Source organism: Cotesia glomerata, linkage group LG4 (assembly GCF_020080835.1).
Source record: "Cotesia glomerata isolate CgM1 linkage group LG4, MPM_Cglom_v2.3, whole genome shotgun sequence".
NCBI classification, from domain to species: domain Eukaryota; kingdom Metazoa; phylum Arthropoda; class Insecta; order Hymenoptera; family Braconidae; genus Cotesia; species Cotesia glomerata.
Genome location: NC_058161.1, coordinates 7,911,358 through 7,934,196, shown reverse-complemented (window position 1 = coordinate 7,934,196; position 22,839 = coordinate 7,911,358). Strand labels below are relative to the sequence as shown.

Genomic DNA, 22,839 nt, shown 5'->3' with positions numbered 1-22,839 from the left:
GAACACTGTAAAAAAGTTTTTATTTTTTTTTAAAGCAGTGTCCATTTCAATTGAAATATTTAACTTTTTTTTCCACGCTCAAGTGGTAAAATTGCTTGCATTTTATTGAATTTAATTTTATCATTGATTACGTAATTATTAATGAACTTGTATTCAAAACTTTTTCAAGTTATAATAATTTCAACTGAAATAAAAACTTGAGTTCTTCAATTGTATTTATAAATAAAAAATTTTTTTGTAAAATGGCTGACAAATTTTCTTAGAAATTAATATAAATACAGGAAAGAAACAAATGACCTATCTAGTACAATAACGACTATTTAGATAGTTTAATTCTAAAATCTATGATTTTCTAAATTTAAACTACGTATTTACTATCGTCTAATATTTTAATTTAAATAAATATTGCATGTCACGGTTAATTGATATAAATTTCGTTTTTTGACGAAAACATTTCAACGTAAATCACATTAAAATTTCTAGATACACTAATAATTTATTAATTAAATCTAATCGTACTGCTATCAGTCTATTCTTAAAAATATCACTGTGACTGAATATTGTTTAATAAAATTAATTATTACTAAAAACAAATAAATTACATCATCATAATTTATTAATATAAATTATAAATAAAATAAATTAATAAATATCTACTTTGAGTACAATATTTGGCATTAAAATGATTAGTATTCAGTAATAAATTTCCCATAAATTTGTTTTTTGTTTTTTAATTAAGAAAAGTTTTTTTTTTTTTTTTTTTCTATTCTTCATATTATCTTTGGTAAAGTAATTTATAAATAACGTCCCACTGACAAACATAAATAATCTGTGTCACAGCTTACTATTTAAGTACAGTAAACAAAAAGTATTGACAGTACAACGGATAAAGTATAAATATAACATTGTATTAAACTTCTATGGCATCCACAGACGTTTAAGTCTACGCTACGTGTATTGTCTACAAAATTATTGTAACATAAAATACAAGATAATAAATACTACAATACAGATATTTTACTACAATAAAAAAAATCTCGGATATTTTTAACAAAACAAATAATACTAACATACAAGTTATGGATAACTGTCTTTTATATTATAATTTAACCAAAAGCAATAAAAAACTAAGGTATAAATACTTCTACATAGGGTGATATTCACTGGAATATTAAAATAATAATAATAATTAATTTATCGATTGAGTGTTTATAATTTTTTAACTATCTACTCTCTATTGATTACTGATCATTACTGAATATTCATATTTGGTTTAAAGATAAATTACTATAGCCATTTTGTAAATTTTAAAATGTAAAAATTTTTCGTACATAGCAAATTTAATTTATGTACTAATTTACATATACTTAAATATGCCCATTAAACAAATAGTAATAGACTAAAAGTGTGCCCATTTCTATGAAAAAGATAATATTAAAATATAAAGACGTGTTAAAAAGTTACTGAGTTAATGATTTTTAAATTAATGGCAATACTACGGTTCTTCCGACTCCATGACTTAAAGACGGATTTGTATAGATTTCAACGAAATAAGACGAATACAATTTTTCGATATTTTGCTTAGTTTTCAAAAATCTATCAAATTCCATAGTAAAATTTTTTTTTAGATTTTCCAGTATCGATAATTCGAAAACTAAGCAAGATATCGAAAAATTTTATTCAACTTCTTGTTTTATTTATCAAGAATCTATCGAATTCCGCTAGTAAAAATGAAATAAATATTTTAAATTTTTGTGGTGTCGTAAGAATCATAGAAACCCTAAATTAATATGTTTAAAGAAAGTATTGTTGAAAAAAAAAAAAAAAATAAAATAAACAATAACAATAACAATTGTGTTAATAGTGATGATTAAAGAATAATGAACTCAGAATTCCGTAAAATAATTATGTATCGAATACATTGATAAACATTAAGGCTATCGATACGTGCCTTTGTAAAAAGTGAAAACGGCCAGGAAAATATTTTTTATAGCACGTCATATACGACTTGACGTTTCTTTTAATCTCCCTGACGTTTAGTTGTAGACAGACATAAAAATATATGTGAGTCCCCCTGCAGGGCGTCTGTTAAGAAAACCCCTCTGTACCTATATAGACGCTTAGGTATACCGTTATAAAGTTGAAATAAAAAAATACTAAAAAAATCACTTTGAGGGACAAGTTTTAAGTATCGATTCAAGGTAACGTGTCGTCGAGGATCGGCTCCTGCAGGCACGTCTGCTTCAGAGTAGCCGACTGATCCTCAAGGCTACGTTTTAGGCCCTCGATCGTATGCATCAGCATCTGTCTTCGTAGCTGCGTGAGGTGATGCTGGAAATTTTGGTTGTCTTGAGCATTCAAGTTTGCTTCTGCAGCTAATCGCTCTTGTCGTAACTGCGCTATTTTTTCTCTCAATGTCCGCCTTGAATCATCTGTAATTTAATATTAATAAATATTTATACTTTGGTAAGTTTTATGAAAATAAAAAAATAAAGAATACCTGTATCATCAGTCGCAGTATCTCCATCAGAATTTCTCAAAACGATATGTTCACCTAATGTTTTTTGTATCCTTCCATATGTTGCACTACCGGCGTAAACTTTTCTCTTTACTGGTTCACTTTGAGGACAATAGTAAGTACTTTCTTTGACTGGTCCCATATCAATAGACCTATCAAATAATAAATATTATTAAAAAAAATTTTTTTTTTTATTAAGTACAAATTTTTAGCATTCATATTTTTTATTGTTTTTTTTTAATCCAATTTTTTAATTAATTTAATGAATTTATAATAATAATAATAATAATAATAATAAATCATAAAATTAAATATAAATCTTGTAAAACTTTACCTGAACGTCATCAAGGGTGCTCGACTCAATTCACATCGATCGTCCGACTCAGAAGAACTCGACGTAGGAGTATTTTCTTTAGTTTTCCTTGGAATTTCTTTTTTGATCATAAGACTAGAAGTTTTTTGAGCAAGTGATAATGCTTGCTCTCTGGTAAATGTTTTCGACAATCTACCGTCTTGACTAAATGACCTAATACCGTTCATTTCAATGCCACGAGATCTCGATCTATCTTTTGTCTCTTGTTCCATCATCAAAACGCGATTTTGCACTAAGCTACGACAGGGAGAAGGTTGTGGTGTGCGCCTTAATACAACTGGTGATTCAGAAGATTTAATATCTTGCCGATAATGATAATTATCTTTTATTAAATTACCAGAATTGCGTTCGATAAAACGGTGGATAGGTGAAAAAGGCTGGTTAAATTGTCGTTTAGGGCTGGTGTGCTCTATATCACGTATACTTCCGCTCTGCAATTCTGGCTGTGAATTGCGGCTTTTTAATAACGCCAGTTCAATATTTAGCTCTGTATTTTTAATCAACTCGACCCGTTTGTTAGCCAATCCATTGTGAAGTCGTCGTGACGGCGAGGGTATTACAGGCGAAGTATTTCTGGTGTTAGTAGTAGCAGTAGCTGTTGTTGTAGTGGTGGTTGTATTTTTCATATTTACAAGAATATTTTCAGCTTCAACTATAAGCTCTTGATATTTCCTATCAGCTTCTCTATCGGCTTCTATGAGAGCAAGTTCTGATGCAAAAGTTGACATGCGAGAATTCCCAGACGTACGCTGCTTCAATGTATTTCCATTGATATAACTCACCGAATTGGATCGCCGCTTTACTACATCATTATCCATCACACTTGGATGAATAAAGTTACGATGGTGATCTTCATTTTGCTTCAAGGATGACAAATTCTCATTTATATCGTGGTGCTTCCTTCGTCTCAGACAAATTGGCGTGCCACCTACACTTCGGCTTCCTTGATTAAACCCTGAGTTTTTCAGCAACATTCTTTCAACTAATACCCTGTTTAAATTTGCTGTTGCATCATCGCATTTTTCTAATCCGGATTTTTTACGCTGTGATTGACGTTTTTTACGCTTCTCACCGGACTTATCATCAAACTTTTTGTGGCGAAGACTTTGACGCTTTGAATTATTTCTCATGCTTGAAGTTCTGAAAAAAAATACAAATTTTTAAAGAATTGATTTTTTTTTTTTCATCTTAGTATTAAAACTATTTTAGTTTTCAAATAAAAAATTTGTTCTTATTTTAATAACATTTTAACTGGATAATACTAATACTGACAAGAGTTTACTAATTTACACGTGTTTCATAATTATTCGCATGAGCTAGTTACAATAGTTTTTGTAACGTACGGTCAAAGAAGCACCCCGTAATGCATGGACAGAGCCGCTTATGTTATACGGTTGTTTAATTAAGAAATTAAAAACTCCATATATATTACGTTATTAAAAAAATAAAAAGCCGCGCCTTTGAAAATTTTAGCTGGCTAATAATACAGTATTTTACTGAATGAAGATTAAAATTTTTATAACTTTAATATAAAAAAAAAAGTCGAAATTCAAAGATTTTTTGGTTTTTTTTTTAATACCTATTTCTAGAAATAACTACACTTAAAAAAAAATTAACTTGACTCAAGAGCCAAAATATTGAACCAAAAATACCATTTTGAAGAAAATGATTTTCTTGAGTGAAGAGAATAAATTCTTGAGTCAAGAAAAATTTACTTAAATCAAGAATAATTTCTTGACTCAAGAATTTATTGTCTTGACTCAAGAAAATAATTTTCTTCAAAATGGTATTTTTGGTTCAATATTTTGGCTCTTGAGTCAAGTTAATTTTTCTATCAGTGTAAAAAAAATTCTAAACATCGTTTTAAATCTATTACTCTCATTAAAATTTATACTTCATTTCGGTTGAAAGATCAAAACTTAAAAAAAAATGATTGGTTAAAATTTAACCAACTTTGAGATAGTCTAAAAAACTTACCGATGTTGGAATTCGTCTTTAGATCGTCTTTTCAAAAGTGATTCCCTGAGCCGTGTGCTACGACGTGTTAGCTCGGTTGTGAATGTGAAATAAGTACAGTGCCCGGTATTGGGTAAATGTGCTTCAAGATTATCGAGATCCAGAAAACTTCCATTGTCAATATAATCAAGCTCGTCATTTTCAAGTGGATCGTTTTCATCACCCCCATCCTGGCCGGTGTCGATATCTGACGGTGAGTGATTGACATAGTCCTCGCAGTCAGTTGGATCGCTGTCCGACAATATATCCGTCTCTTTTTCATATACATAACTCTCGTCAAATTTACCCATCATTTCGTTAAGCGTAATGTCATCTTCTGATGATCGAAAACTTTGGGTCATTGATGACGATTCTGATGAGCTGCTGCTAGCACGTCTTAACAATCCTGTTATTTTTGCTCTGACATCCATCGCTGGTGAAATCCTCCAATTTTGATTTACTCTAAAAAAATACATTCATGTATTAGAGAAGGAAAATTTCTTTCTTAACTTTGGAGGTTTGTAACTCGACCGATTTCTATATAAGAATCATCAAGGTATTTTTTGTAGCAAATTGAATACTCCATAAAAAACGTTTGAACGAAGATTTTCGTAAATTGAGCAGTTTCAGGGATATTGAGCCGCAATAATGATAGTTTAAAAAACGAAAAACACGCTCTAATAGAAAACGAAACTGAAAAGTAAATGAAGCGGATCAAAATGAAGTCCAAAGGAGTCGGTTACAAACATACAAACATACAGGTGAAGCTAATAAAAAACGTGTAAAAATTGATTAGCAACTTTGAAATAAATATTTAAAAATATTTGATAGAATACTAAAAAGAAATTTTTGAAAATTTATGATGTTATCATTTCAATTTATCTTTAGTGAAAAATACTTGCGTATTACAAATATACACTGATCGTTTATCATAAATTTCTATATATTTCTTCTTTTTTAACTTCCCGCTAAGAAAATCGGAGATTTTCAAAATTCGGAAAGTTATTGGTTTCACCCCGTTTTGCGAAAATTGAGTTTTCATTAGATCTCGACGTTTTAAGGTCACAGGAAGCTTTCCTGACTATTCCCGCGATGGTGTCACTATGTCTGTGTGTGTGTGTGTGTATGTGTGTGTGTGTGTGTATGTATGTAAACTTCTTATAACTTTTGAACGGCTTGACCGATCGGATCGAAATAGGTAGCGATCCAAAGAGTATCATTGCCATTAAATTTCGTGAAAATTTGAGTCAATTCGGTTCGCTAGATTTTGAGAAATCTCAAAAATAAAATTTAAAAAAAATCGTTTTTTTTTGGAATAATTTCTAAACGGTTGCATCGATCGATTCCAAAAACTATTCCGCTCTTGAGTTTTAAAAACCACGTCAATTGCCACCAGTCCCGTCAAAATCAGTTGATTCGTTCGAGAGTTATCGAAAACGAAAAATTTCAAAAAAAGTGTTTTGTTGGAATTACTTCGAAATTCCTCGTTTGATCGATTAAAACTTAAAAATCCGTTATGATGTTTCAAAAACTGCGTCGAATGCCACCAACCGCGTAAAAATCGGTTCATTCATTCAAAAGTTATTGCGGTTTGAAAATTCAAAAAATAGTGTTTTATCAAACTTCCATCAGACTTTTGGGCTCGAAGAGCTCAAATGCATAAAGAAGCTATCTCTTTGAGCTCGGAGAACTCAAAACACAGAAATTGTACTTTTGAGCTCGAAGAGCTCAAGAACAAAATAAGTGAAATGTTGAGCGTTTAGATATGGAGTTAACGGGAAGTTGCAGGGATGGCCTTTGGGATCAACCGTTTTCCTAATTTTTTTTTTTAGCGCTCTAATCTACTGTACATAATAAAGAGAATAAGGAAAAATTTGTCTCCGGTGTATTTATATGATAAAATAGATTTTTTTTATTATTAACTTTAGTACCATTGAGAAGGTCTTGACCTGAATTTGTGCCCTTTTACGGTTTCATATGGTTTTTAGCGGTAGTTAATTTATTTATTCAAGTTTTCGAAGTAGTTCTGATTAACTTCGAATTTCGTGTTAAATTTAATTTGTTTATTTATAGATTTTATTTTGTAAATATGAATGTAGTTAAATATTAAATATTGATCCATGTATATCAGAAAATAAGAAAAATTTTGTGATGGCAATATTTTTATACTTCAAAGGATTTTTATAATTAAATTTGATATCATCAGAAAAATCCTGACGCGAATTTGTGCCTTTGAATAATTTTATATATTTTTAACTTCCCACTAAGAAAATCGAAGATTTTCAAAAATCGGGAAGTTATTGTTTTCACCGCGTTTTGCAAAAATCGAGTTTTCATCAAATCTCGACGTTTGAAGGTCACAGGAAGCTTCCCTGAGTATCCCCGCGAGGTTGTCACTATGTATGTATGTATGTATGCCTCTGTGTGCGTGTGTGTGTGTGTGTGTGTGTGTGTGTGTGTGTGTGTGTGTGTGTGTGTGTGTGTGTGTGTGTGTGTGTGTGTGTGTGTGTGAATCGCTTATAACTTTTGAACGACTAAACCGATCGGAACCAACCAAACGGCGTTATAAAGAGTTCCCTCAAATTTAGATTTCCTGAGAATTTGAACCGATAGATTTTGAGAAATTTTGAAAAATCTCAAAAAAAATAAGAAAAAAATCATTTTTGAAAGTGGTTTTTTTGGAATAACTTTTAAACGGCTCGATCGATCAACTCCAAAAACTAATCCGCCCTTAACCTTTAAAACCACGTCGATCACCACTAATCCAGTCAAAATCGGTTGATTCGTTCGAGAAATAGCGTGAACGAAAGAAAACCGAAAAAAGTGTTTTTTTCACATAACTTCGACATTTCTTATCGGATCGTTTTTGATGAAATAAAATAATTTTTAGAGCTTGAAAAATTGCGTCGATCGCCGCCTAAAACGTAAAAATCAGTTGATTGGTTCGAGAGATATCCTCGACGAAATATTTGGAAACAAGTGTTTTTTCAACATAGCTCCGACATTTTTTGGAATAACTTTTAAACGGCTCTACCAATCAATTACAAAAACTAATCAGCTCTTAACATAAAAAAAAACCACGCCGCCAACCGCGTAAAAATCGGTTCATTCATTCAAAAGTTATTGCGGCTTAAAAATTTGAAAAATTGTTTTTTATCAAACTTCTATCAGACCTTTGAGCTCGAAGAGCTCAAAAGCATAAAAAGTTATCTCTTTAAGCTCATAGAGCTCAAAATAACATATAAATAGTATCTTTGAGCTCGGAGAGCTCAAAAACATCATTAGTGCAATTTTAAGCAACTAGGTATGAAATGAGCGGGAAGTTGCACGGATGGCCTTCAGGGTCTACCGTTTTTCTAATTTTTTATATTAAGTTTTTGGAGTAGTTTTAAATAGTTTGTTGGTTCTATAAGTTTATTTTCGTCACATTGTCCATTAAATTATTGGTAATTGATCCTGTCATAGCAATATAACTTTTTTAATTTATTCCAAAACTCTCAAAACTATGTACATTATGATTAAAAATATCGAAAGTTCTTCTATTAATAATTCGTTACTCTCAGCAGTCTTATAGTGAGAGCAGGTTGCTATTATGTATCAATGAAAAAAAAAAAAAAAAACAAAAATCTTTCAGTTAGTTTATTTTGACTTTCAGAAACTTTGTTTTTTTTTTTTTTTAACGAACGAATAAAAGTCTACCGAAGCTATATGTATACAAAACAAAGTCTCTAGACATATTGTCAACTGTACTTTGTGATTAAAAGTTTCCAATAAAGTAAAAAAGAAAAAAAACAACATACATTTGATGAAAAAAAAAAAAAAAAAAAAAAAAAAATAAACATTTAATTGGTAAACTTTTGAAAGTTTATTAATTCAAATGTCGTAATGACAATTAAAATAAATTGGAAAGGTGTTGACGGTGTCTTTAACAGAATAACAGACAGCATTATTTGAATAGTAGATTGCATATTACATTACAGACATATAGATAGATAGATAGACAGATAGAGTATTTACAAAGCTATCGTTTAAACGTCTGTCAAGCTTCATAAAATCAATGGCATCGATATACTCACGGACTACGCCCTGCGCTGAGGCTCTCTTGTCGGCACTCCCTCTTAGTGTTGCCATTCCTATGGTTATTAACGTTAACATCACTGGCACTTCCGGAAGACTCGGTGAGTTTGAGACCAGAGCTGCTGCTGGTCTCGTCATGGGTTAAACGTGATTTGTTGTACTCGTTGGCAATCGTTTTGGTTGTTGCTGTTGTTGTCGTCGTAGCCGTGCTAGAGCCAGAAGAATTGGCGGAAAGCCACGGATTCGTTCGTATGCGGGAGCGCTGCCGAGGCGATTGGGCTGAGGGCGAAGAAATTAAGGGCGGAGGAATTGATGAGGGCACTGGTAAACTGTTGCGAGCCGTTACATCCGTTGAATATGACTCAGTCCTTCTAGGCTGCGGCGGAGGCTGCGGCTGTTGCTGATGATGATAATGATACTGTTGCTGGTATTGCTGCTGATGCTGTTGCTGCAGGAGGGAGTCGCGCTGATGAGCTTGTGAATTTAGCTGACTCTGCTTGTTGACTAAATGGTTAACTGACTCCGTCGTCTGAAATAAAAAAGAGGTTTTAGTATGAGGCTACACTGAGAAAAAAAAATAATACTTGTAAAAAAAAATATTTATTCGTTGATTATTGTTTTATTATTGATTATTTCTATGCAGATACCGTTACTTTAAATTCGGTGTAATTATTTTACGAATTTTAATTCTTGTAACCAACCCTCTGTTCTGTCTATTTTCCTGTCCTTTTTCCAGTATGTCGGGTTGTTTCGCAATTCGATTTAAATATTAAACGAGCTACCCGTCGTTTATTGGATGCTCTGATGTCGAATGAAAAACCGTTAATTCGAACTGACATGTATTTTACGGGATCGGTTGTGATGATTACCATGTCTTTTCAACCGGAATTGAAAACCAAAATGTCAAAACTTTAATTTTTAATTCTATAAATTTATTTTTTGATTGTAAATTAATTTTTATAAAAATAACGAAATTAACTTTTATTCAACAAAGTTTGATTTTTTTTTTTTATAAAAATATAATATATGTTTAAAACTTTTGCTGTTTATTTGAATTTGCATTGAGAAAAGTTCTCATTTTAACTGTTATATTTGCATATAGTACTTGGAGCTAAAATGTTCAATTTTAAAAACTTAAATAATTCATTTTACTTTTTTTTTATTCAAAAACTTTTTGTTATTTTGGATTTGTAGTTTTTGTTCCAAAAATTTTTGATTTTTTTTTTTTGAGCTAATAATTATTAAAAAAAATATAAGTAAAATTAAAATTTTAAAAACGCCATTTTTAAAAAAAAATTTTTTAATTTTCACAAAATGTTTAATCTACGATTTATAAATTAATCGATTGTTTGAATAAAAAATAATTTTGTGAACTTCCGTCAGAAAAATTAATTTAGAAATAATAAATAGAATATTTCAATTGAAATTAAACTTTAATTCACCAAAAAACATGAACATCCGTTTCATCTCATAAAAATTTCACATGAGCTTTCCTAAAAATATGGTGTGGTTATAAAATAAAAAATTACTTGGTACGCGTTTATTAGATAAAAATAATAATAGCAAACAATTTTTCCGTGAGAGCAGAAGATAAGCTTAGAGTTTTTTTTTTCTTTTGTTAATACTGAAGTACTTTAAAATCTATGCAAAATTCATAACCATGGAAGAAAAGATACATATGGTAGCTTTGACAACACCAGTGTTATGTTCTATATGAATAAACTCGCCGCCGTGTCTTTGAAGCTAACTACCAAGAACAGCTAATCTCAGGTCATGAACTCTTTGCGTAAGGTTCAACGATAATCTACATATAACCTGACGTGCTTCGTAACAATCACGATAAACTTTTCAACTGATAAGATAAAAAATCAAACTTTTGACCTCGTTTCACTTCACAAAAACTCCTATTTAATTAATACGTCAAAGTATTGATTGGTTTATTATTTTCGTAAGCTTCATGCTAAATATTTTTTTTTGTTTCATTGGCCTGAATGGAAAAATCAAAATTATTTATAGTATAAAACCAACATTTAATAGAAATAATAATAATTTTATCGGATTGAGGAAGAATGTGTTTTCCGATAAATGTTTTGTACAAGTTATTGTAATATTACCTGGAAGGGAATGGTCGTTTTTAATTCTCTGATGAGTTTGTTCTCTCGTGTCATGTTGATGTTACCATTCAACCTGACATTCTCGACGCATTCACGTTGTACCTCATTTACTGGACCGTTGACCATCACGCTGGTAGTTTCACCGGGTCGCTTGTTAATGCGAGCCCCTTTGTTACTCTGGAAGTAGTGCGTTCCCGTCCTGATATTTATGTAATACTCGGGTGGATAACTGGCCCCTGGTGAAGTTCCATCAGTCGAGTACCCGGTGCTATAAGCGCTTTCGGGCGAAGATAAATTAACGCTTCCTGTTCCACCTGAAGTTGCAGATGAATTTGTGGTTGCGCCTTCGTACGTCGTCGTTGATCCGTTGTTTATGATAATATTGTCTACGTTTCTTATTGGCGAGTTCAATGGATAAACCTGAAACAATTTTTTTTTTTTTTTTTTTTTTAATAGAATAAATTAAATAAAGTTTGATGAATCAGAATATGCATACGGTAAGCACTCATTTCATAATTTTATATGAATTTCCCAGGGATGAAAAAATTTATATGGTATTTTAGGATATTTTTTACAAACAGTAATTAAATTTTGAATCTAATCAAAATTTTGGAGTATCAATGTTTACGATATAAAATATTTTATTTTCGTTATCAAAAACTTATTTTTAAATCACCCGCTTTTTTACTTGGAGAAACACCATTTTTTAGTACAGTTTAGTGCAGGTACGTATATACTATAAAAGTAAAGTAAAAAGTACGTCATAAATGATTCGACGAGACTCTAAATATATGTAAAATGTTAAGAGTGCATTTAATATGATTTTATGTCAAAGAAATTAACTGAAACCGAATCGTAATTATCTAAGCAGTTTTTTACATTAGGGACATGATAAATAAATAAATTTCATAAAATTCATAAAAAAACTGGTAGTACTAGTTTAAAATAAAATATTTAGTATAAAAATATCGAAAAAATGAGAGGAATTATGTTTTATAAAGCTTTATTTTGTCTAGATGAGAAGATAATAAAATAGTTAATAAAATTTTTTTTATAAGAATCATTTAAATTATACACAGTAAAAAAATTTTCGTAAAATTTAACATAAAATTTTGTGTAGATGATTATTTTACACAAAATTTATGTTAATTCTACACATACTGTTTGTATTGATAAAATCAACATAATTCTGTGTTAAAAGTAACACAAAAATATGTTAAGACTTTCATCGGCTGATTCTCGGATTTCTACACACTTAAATGTTATCCATAACACAAATAAAGTGTTGATTTTAACATTTTCTTTGTGTTACTCAGATCAGCTGTCAAATTTGTGAGTTTTATTAATAATTTAAATATATATTTAAATAGATTTTAATTTCTGAATAAAAAATAAATTGTTTCCCATAAATACAAAGTTAAAGAACTCGATAAATAATTCAAAATTTTTCAAAATTTTAGTGATTAATTAATTTTAATCAATAGTTGCTACTTTACTACAAGTCAGTGGCAATAGATGATTATAGGATTAATGATGTATTAATTTCTAATTATTAATTATTAATAAACTCGTTAATTATATATTAATGGAAAATAATTTTTTTTTCACGCTGCATTTAAGGAAGTCCTTTCGCTCCAGTTGAGTCACAACAACTGTAGTAGTCAATATTCGATAAATTAAAATAAAAAACCCACAAAAATTCCTAAAATTAAAGAATAAATACTATGAGGCATTAATCTTTGAAATTTTGAAAATTAAATACAAAAAATAGTTAAATACAAAAATTAATTTGACTCTTGTAAATCAACTGTTAGTAACCTGTTCGTGATTTGGCAACGCTTTATTTCGGTTGTTTACATTTTTATTTGCACAATGCAACCTTAACCATGTTTAACTTTTTGCAGTCAGTGTAAATAAATAAATTAATTAAAAATGTTTAGTCACAAAATCATAACATTCTAATATATCATGGCAGGAATACTAATATTTTTTAATTATTGTTTTATTTTTCAATTATGAATTATGAAAATTTTTTAACAATAAATTAACTAATAAGTATGTATGAAAAACATAAGCGCGTTAAAGTTTAGTTTGAATTTATTGAATGGTCTGAAGCTCGCGCGCTACACAACGTTGCCAAATGTTCTGACGCCATTTAAATGTTGGTTACTTAAAAATTTTCTGTGATTTTATAATTATAATTTCTCCATAAATTCCACGGCAACCTATATATTTTATTGCAAAAAATCAAACCTGAATATTTTGAAAACCTTATTTTGAGTTTTTTTTACCCCATCTAATCGGTGGTTAATGCCATAATTCGAGAAAGTTGTTAAGGTCTGACTTTCTCGTAAGACTCGGAAAAAATACTAACATTTTTAGAAATTTTTTTTTCAAAAATTTGCACGGTGAAGAATAAATTAAACTTCACTAGTAGATACATAAGGACTTTAACTATTAGATAAAAATTAATTTTATGCATAATCTAATATTTTTTATTTAACATTGATGGCGAAAGGACCTCCTTAAGTATTTCACGTAATGACGCAAATCAAAATCCACCAAATTAAAATGACGTTGAGGCTACCACACACATGTCTAAATATCTTGTGTGGCATACGTGACTATGCTCGTACTCCCGAGATCCCGCGCAAAATAAAGCGGAGCGGCGTCATAATTTAACATATCTTTGTGTAAATTCAACATATTATTTGTGTTACTATAGAAAATATCAACACAGCCTTTATATTGAATTGACATTTAAAATCGTTATTTATACTACTAATCGAATCGGAGTATTCTTTAATATAAATTTTGTGTTGATTGGCCAGTAACATTAAAAAAGTGTAGTTTTACTTTGAATTAACACTTGAGTGTGTTAAAAAATGGATGGATTGATCAATACAAACAGTTTGTGTAGAATTATGTAAAAAAATCATCTACACAAAATTTTATGTTAAATTTTACGAAAATTTTTTTATTGTGTAAGTTTTCATTAAATAAATAAATAAATAAATAATTAGCTTTGTTCATAAAAGTATTATCATAATATCAGCATACTTTTAATGACTTGTCAGTGCGCTATAAAAACGGTAGAGATGATTTGAAGATATGTGTTCTTTATTAAATTAAAATTTTTATAATAAATTCTAACTATGGCTGTTACGCGTTTGAAGTTGTGGAAAATATTAATATTGATACTGTATAATTAAAATTAAATTTATAAAAATAAGTTTCTCAGAATTATAAAAAAGGCTTATTTTCTAATTTAAATACAAATATTATTTCAAATTATAAGTAGTGATTTGAAAAAATATGTATAAAAGACTGAAATTATTACTCAAAAATAACTTACCATAATCATAACAATAATTAATATGTAGTTGATAAAGTTTATTGTTAGTTAATTGAAAAATTCTGAAAAATCGTAGAAATTAAAATTTAAAACTGTAGAAAAGCAATGAAAATCTAAATCTACTGGTAGGTATCGAATAATATGTATTCATTATAATTTTTACTGCCACCAAATTTTTTTTTCTCAGTAAATAAAGACATTTTAATTTTTTCTTTTTCGATGTGAGATGAAGTAGATGGAAGGAAAAAAAAAGTGAAGCTGAATATACAGATAAATATAAATACAGCAAGAGTCTTTCAGAATCTGCGGAAAGAAACTGAAAATGGTAAAGAGAGAAGTCTATAATTGGATGGCGAGTCGATAGAAAAAAGTATAAAAAAATAAACTAGTGGCTTTGTGACTTTAAAAAAAGATACTTGAAATAGAAAAATATGCTAGATTTTTATTTCAACCTGCTAAAGTATATTTTTCTGATTGATCTGGTCTACCTTTGTATAATATTTCTATCTCTTCTCTCTTCTCTATACATATGATGGTATCTATATTGTGCCTTATTATATCTTTAAATGATAAAAGTACGCTTGTTCGTGAAATAAATTTCTTATTGATTTTAGCGTGCTGAAATATCAGGGGATGAGGATTATTAAATATGGCTACTCATAAATATCGCGGTGTTCTGGCAAACCAGGTTTTAATTAAGGGCGAGGGTAAATGCTGAATATTAAAGAGCCAAGTGATTAAATATTTTCAAAAACAATATATCTCCCAGCAGGAGAGTATTTAGTTGTATAAATGTATATTTATGATAATATTTATTTGTGTTATTTGTTGTTTTCATTATCAGAGCTTGGAGTAAATACTGATACAAATTTTAATTGCTGGTTATGATAGTTTTTATGAGGAAAGAATATTTGCAACATTTGCATAATTTCCAACGCTTACTGACCAGATTGTTTTTTGTATTCATTATAAATACAAATTTTGTATAAGAAATAGATATTAGTAGTATTGTAGAAGATTCCATTTTTTTCGAAATTATTTTTATGATTTTTTTGCTAAATTTACAAATTTCACGATCACAAAAAACAATGACTTTATCAAAAAATAAAGGCTTAAATTAAAGATCAGTCACTTTTTTTAGATCTGAAAGTATTATAATAACGTAAATAAATTTCAAAAATTTTACTTTCAATTTTTAAGTATTAAAAAACAAAGATTCACTTTAAATCAACAGATAAATATTGGTTTAGCAGTCGCTAAAAACTATTTGGATACACTGCTCGATAATTTAATGATAATGATAAACTACTCGGAAACTGAATTTGACATGGTACAATAAATAAAAAAAAAAAATAATTATTTCGATAAAAATTATCAAACGCTAGAGGTTTATGTAATTAATGTCATTATCTTCTTAATTTTAATCATTCAATCATTAATAATATTGAAACCAGACCTGTATGAAGATAAGTGATAAGTTATGATTATTACATTCTGCAGAATATTTATACATCATTTATTTTTAATAGTATATGTATAGTATACTTATATACATTGTATACATATATAATTAAAAAATAAATATCGATGCAAAAATATTGCTGAAATTTATCAACATTTTCCTGATTGTTTATATACGTAATTCCTAATTTATTCATAAAAAATCGAACGCTCAGAATTTGTTTTAAAATTTCTTCTTTTTCGAAGAATTGATAAAAGTAAAATTTTTAATGATTAAACTAAATAATACCTGATGAAGTCCTGACGGTGATCGGTTACTGTGACTACCTGGTGAGTTGCAATTTGAATCAAAGCCTTTTTCACCTTTCTTTCTATCTTTCTTTTTCTTGGGTCGCACGATATGCGCCTCCATCCACGTACGCAATTTCGTACCGAACATGATTACGCCCACAACAAACAATAGAAATCAGCTTCGCCGATTTTAGTTTTCTTCTCAATGCAAATTTATCATTCAAGTATATTTAATACTATTTCTTCAAAATATAAATTTACTTATTGTAAATATTTATCTAATTTGAATTTTTTGGTGTGATTCGGATCGTCTTCCACCAAGTATCCTTTTTTTTTGTCCACAAATCTGTAACACAAATAACATTTCATTGGTAAATAAAATAACAAACAAAATTTATGTACTTTCTTTCTTTATATTTATTTGTTTAATTTTTTTTCAGGAAGTTAAAAGGGCTTGAAAAGTTTAAGAAGATTGAAATCTAGTAGAAAGCTTTCAGTAGAATTTTCTCAACAATGAACGTACAGAGGTATTAGAAACTTTACCGTCTCGACTTTACTTGTTCAGCTTCATATAAGTATAGATGTATATAATGTACATATAGACGTTTTAGTTCTAGGGGAAACTGACTTTTCTGTACACGGGTTGAGGAGTTATAGAATGCGTGGATCGTCGAGATGAGGGTGTACGTCCAATTTTTGACATTAGTCAAACTTTATTTCAAATATCAAAGCTGTACTTTTTTTACAAAAAGTTCAATTTTTTTTGGCATTGGAAATTTCTATCCATCAATGTCCGTTACTTCATATTCGCTCAATAATTAAATTCCATTTCTAGATAGTTAATTTATTATTCGCTAAAATTCGATACTTCGTAAGCTGGTTGAAGTAATATCAAATTAATCATTCTATTAATAATGAAATTACTAAAATTATTATTACATTACATTTTCCTAAAAAAAGATACTCATTAACTTGATTAACTGATTAAATTACTTTGCTGTATTTAATGAACTTTATACCGCTAAATACGCTTTATGGATGCTAGTTGAAAGAGAAATTTCAGAGAAGAGACCCTCATATCAATGGCAATTTACAGATAAACCAAAAAAATAATTTGGATAACTTAAACTGAAATTAAATCCGGATTATGCGGTTGCGCGTCGAGAGTGCTCTATTAATTCAATTATATTTGATTACAATTGACTAAAAACACTGGTGTTGGAGTACATAAAAATTATAAACGAGTTTTAATATTAAAAACAGTTAAACTTAACGTCGAAAGAATAGTTTTCAAATTAAATTATCAACGATAAAGGTTTTTCAGTTATGTTCTTTATGAAAAACAATTTTTTCGACCCGTTATTTCGAATAAATGTTTATTAAAAGCATTTTTACTAATCAAATAAATGACAAAACTTCAATTATTTTTTTTACTTAGTATTGTTTGGTTAATGAAATTAAAAAAATTATTAAATAGTGTACGTAAAATATTAAATATCGATTATTGTTTTTTTTGCTATCAGTCGATATGATTATGAACGATAAAAAAATATGAAACAGCCAAGTGTTAAAGAATGCATTGTCAAGTCTGTGCACGAATTTATAAATAACTTTATTTTTTTCCCCTCCGGGCGTAAAGCGTCAACTTTAGCCCCGCTGTGCGAAACGAAGTTGCCGCTTTCCGCCTTCGTCGGGGAAAAAAATAGTATACACTCCTCGGGAAGTAAATAAGGAAGCCTCAGATCACATGTTTGTTGACCTCGGCTTCGCCTCGGCCAACAATTACCTGTGATCTGAGACATTTCTTACTTTACTTCCCTAGGGGTGTAATATACTATTAAACACAACAGTGTTTTTTACAGTTAAAAAATTTATTTTAAATGCTATATGAATAGAAACATATACAATTTCATATTATGAGTATAAATATTCAGGAAAAACTTTATTTTTCATATAAAAACAAGGTTGGTTACGCAAAAAAAAACTACCATTCATGAAAATTCAATATTTCAGAATATCATTTTTATGATTATTAACTACCCTTAAATATTGCTCAATTGTTCTAACGATAAAAAATTTCCCAAGGTTAATAATAATTTTTTTATTCAATTTAATTTACTAAAAAGATAAAAAAAATATTTTTTTTTAAACTACATCTTATCTTAAGGAAAAGAAAATAGTTTTGGAATATTTGTCGTAATACAAAAGCGTAAAAAATGTTCTTCGTTTATTCAAGCGTGAGATAAAATAGATGCGGTTTCCTCAGAAAATATCAATAAAACAGAAAATTTTTCTCATAAAATTGAAAAGAATAAAAATACATTCTAGTTATCATAGATTTGATATATTTCCTCTTTAAATATAAAATGAAATTATTCAAATGATCCAACAAAATCATCATATTTTTATTTATATTATATTATCCATTTCTTTTTTATAAATTCTTGAAATATATTTCCGATATTTGCAGACTTTTGTGCGAGAGGATATCACGTTTTCCCGGATATACGAATTCAATTCCCCAATGGGTAATCAAAGGGGCGTAAAGTCCGTGCAATGAATGACTGCCGTCGAAGCGTTCGTGCATACACATGAATATGACAAGAGAAAAATATAATATATAAAGAACCAGTCTGAAGGATAATCGAGAATATGAGTGTGAGAAAATGGAAAAATATGTATTCGAAAAAATAATAAAAATTTGTAATTTAAAATACAAATAACTATGGAACTAATAATTGATATGCATGACCAGACAACAGTTGACGAACCATCCACTACATCATAGATAATATGACTGTTTCCTTATTTCAAATCTATCGTTAATTACTTTTTCTCAGTTCAATATAAAGCATTGCAAGTGTATAGTAAAAAAAAGCGCCATTTGATTACACCCGAAATGGAAAGTGGAGTTCGTAGAATAAATTGATTCGTAGGAACTTCTTTGCTTATTCAATACATAGCATAAGTAAATTAATTATTATATGACCACGAGAACAAATATAGAAAATAGATTTTAATAAAATCTACCCAAAAGTGATTTTGAGTCAATTTTAAACTTGCTTAACTTAAAAATCGCTATATAGTATCATTAAGTAAAAAAGATTGTAGATTAAATCAAAGATAAAATTATCAGCTCTAACATGCATTTTCATAAAAAAAAGTCTCAAATATTTGTTAAAATTTGTTAAAGTAGAATTTTTTTTTTTTTTATTAATAAATTTAGGTCGCTTCAACAGCTAGGTTATTAGCGACCGCTATACATAAATATATTGCAATACACTGATAGAAGGATTTGTTTATAGTTAAAAAGATTTGTTAATATTTAACAAATCATTTATTAAAAGCCATTTGTTAGTCGTTAACAAATATTTCTTAGTATTTAAAAAGATTTATTAATATTTAATAAATGAATGTCAGATTTATTAAATACAAACACATCATTTTAAATACTAAGAAATATTTGCTTAATGCTAAAAAGTGGTCTCTAATAAATGATTTGTTAACTATTAACAAATATTATTTAATACAAATAAATCTTTCTATCAGTGTAGAAATAGAGTGTTTAACATCAATCGTAATATTTAATTTATTTTTACAACTTAAATATGGAATTTTTATTGACTTTTAGATTAACTTTAATATTTTAATTGACTTCAGAAACGTGATTGATTTATTTTGTCCTTCTACATCATTCAGACAATCATTAAGGGTGTTCGGGATCTTCCAAAGTAGAAATGTTATTGTAAAAGTCGTTTTTTCAATGAAAAAACTTGTTCTTAAATAAATAAAATTGTTCTTGGATAAAGATTTTGATTGTATTGATAGAAGATAATATTCTTTTAATCAATTATTTAAGACAAAATTTTCTGTGAAGTTTAACATTTAACATTTAACAAGTTTTACGATTGAATTACGACTTCAACTCCGGTAAAAAAAGTACATAAATACAGTGATAAATTGACCAGACGGGCTTACGATAAATTAAATTGACCGCAGGGGGTGATGATAACCCTTTATTGTTAGAGAGACGTTTGTCAGGTGGCACCAGACACTAACAAGGCTTTGACTTGTCCCCCAATTCTCCTGATCCCAATACCGATGCACTAGTGTAGCTCGTGTCGTCTGCTACATCATGTATATACATGATGTCACTTTGCACTGGCTTTATCCGAGGGTAGGAGGGTGGAGTGTACATTTCCTGGGAGGGTATGTGGTTGCTACGACCACAAAACCCTTCGCTGGTTGTAATATAATGCACCAAGGACTCTCCGTGTACTTTATACTTTGTATGTCATACTCTGTAGTACACATTCACATTACATTACTCTTTATATTTATATGCAATGTACTGCATTCGTGAATGCACTTCGTGCTTACGCTGCTCTCATCTATGTTATCTGTAAATAGCTTGGATAAACGTATGACTCCTGCAAATACGGTACAATCAACAGTCAGATGTTCAAATTCACATCCACATTCACATGTAATGTAATACAATACATTTATATAATATACACATAATAACAGAGTACGAGAAACTGGCTCGTGGATTTACTATTATCCATTATACTTTACCGGAAAATATAAATTGTATGTTCAGAATGACGAATTATTTGTATGTCTCTTTTGATTTAATTTTATATACTTTAATATTTAAATATCATGTCATTTTGTTATAATTATTCTATTTGTATACAAGGTCTGTTTATTACGATTATTTAATTAACAAAATTAGAATAATAATTACGATAATTAATTCGGAGGGTCTGTGTCAAAAATTTATACCTACGCTCTTTCTCGGATAATCCAATAAATTCGTCCCTAGTAATAACGCGACAGTATGATGATACGGAAAACAAAAATTAAAACACCGACGCCATCGCATTGGAATTTTTTGTATTTTAACGTCTGGCTTGTATTGAGCCAATTAATATATAGAAGATAGTTTTATTGTATTGAGGATTTATTAAATTTTTATTTTTAAAGACAAAGCGCGAAAAAAGTAATATTTTTTATCAATTTAAAAAGTTAATTCAGTGCGAATGAATTTATAAAGGGTGTCAGATTAATTCAATTTTTTTACTATTCGTAGTTCTACTTTTTATTAACTAACTTAACAAACTTTTTAAATAATTTAAACTTGGATTTTTATTTTGTTTGGATAATGAAACTATGTCTCTTCTGATTCTTATTAATGATTTGTTATTTTTGTTTTTATTTATTAATGAGAATTATTCATGGTGAATTGATTATAAAAATGAGTAGGTTGAAAAATTATAAATTGTTACTTTAACTTTTTTTTTTTTAATTATTGGTTATTTTTGGAGTATAATGCCAATAATTGCACCTTTAAAGGCGAACTATCGGTTGTGCTTTATATTATCGCTCAGCCGTATCCGCAATATAAAACCCATATAAAAGCGTAAATAAATTTAATTTAGAGTCAAAGGATCCTTTTGAAAACTGTAGATTCCAATTGATCAAATTATTGTACTTGTAGATTGGTTCAATTTATTATTTATAATGCAAAGTGCAGTTTTATTCTTTAAAGTATGAATACAAATTTAAAACTAAATTACTACTCTAAATTCAACATGAAATGATGATGCTAAAAAAATTTGATCTATAAAGTTTGAATAGAGAAAAATTATGAAGAATATTGTGAGAGTATTGTAAGAGTATCATATCGACTTTAGAGTATTTTTCATTTTAAAAACCTAATCTAATTATATTCATTAAAAAATTTTTTTTCTATTTATAAAATAAAAAAATTTTTTTAAGTTTGAAATTCAAATCATACATTAAGTATGAGACGTTTAGAAAATTATAAGAAAAACTTGCCATAAGAATTTGAATTGTTTATAAAAAAAAAGTTACATAAAGTTGAAAGTAAATTGGTATTAGGTAATGAAGTAAATTCATTTTAGTCAAAACAGATATTCTTTACAGTATAAGTTTTTACATACATTGTAATAAACTTCATCTTAAAGACTTATTTAAATTATGACTCATTTAATAAAAGTTGAATTTACTATGACCATAAATTTCCATTCAATTTTAAGTCTGAAAAGTGACATTAAGTTTGATCATTAATTATGTTCGGTAACAAATAGACAATATAGATTGATAATACAAATGAGTTTATAGTAACACTTAAAACTTTGATAAAATTTTAATTTATCACTTTAACTTTTATAATTGTTACTTTCTCAATTTCATGTCCGATTAAATTCATATTACATTTTTTGCGTATATTTACAGTCTATCTCGCATGAAAAAATACGTATACAAAAGATGTATTCGAACTTATATGTTGACATATATTTTTTTTGTTCAAAATATATTGTAACTTCTATGTCTTCTCATATATGTTTCAATATATATGCTGACATTTATATAGAACATTTTTATTATACATGCATTTCTGTGGTAGCAACATGATTTTCATATTAAAACATCAAGAAAATCACGTGGTATCAACATGAAAAAATTATCATGTAATAATAATAATCATTTAAATTTTATTACTGCACTGTAAAAATTTTCCGAAGTGAATGCAGAGTGAATTGGGAGTAAATGCGAGTGTATGATTTCCAATTAATTTACTCTCACCGAGAGTGAAATTCACTTTGAGACCAACTGTTTCAAAGAT

At 28.6% G+C, this 22,839-nt stretch overlaps 1 protein-coding gene across 1 annotated transcript in view; it reads right to left on the bottom strand.

Moving 5' to 3' along the window:
- Positions 1-36: 36 nt before the first annotated feature.
- LOC123264186 (probable serine/threonine-protein kinase DDB_G0267686) overlaps positions 37-22,839 on the bottom strand; it is a 44,967-nt gene continuing 22,164 nt past the window's right edge. The window contains exons 2-8 of the mRNA XM_044727348.1: positions 16,183-16,530; positions 11,078-11,497; positions 8,963-9,492; positions 4,869-5,348; positions 2,853-4,031; positions 2,501-2,670; positions 37-2,432 (exon numbers count right to left, since the gene is read on the bottom strand). Of these exons, the coding sequence (XP_044583283.1) occupies positions 2,197-2,432; positions 2,501-2,670; positions 2,853-4,031; positions 4,869-5,348; positions 8,963-9,492; positions 11,078-11,497; positions 16,183-16,332 (3,165 nt within the window). The 5' untranslated portion in view covers positions 16,333-16,530 and the 3' untranslated portion in view covers positions 37-2,196. The remainder of the gene's footprint in view (positions 2,433-2,500; positions 2,671-2,852; positions 4,032-4,868; positions 5,349-8,962; positions 9,493-11,077; positions 11,498-16,182; positions 16,531-22,839) is intronic.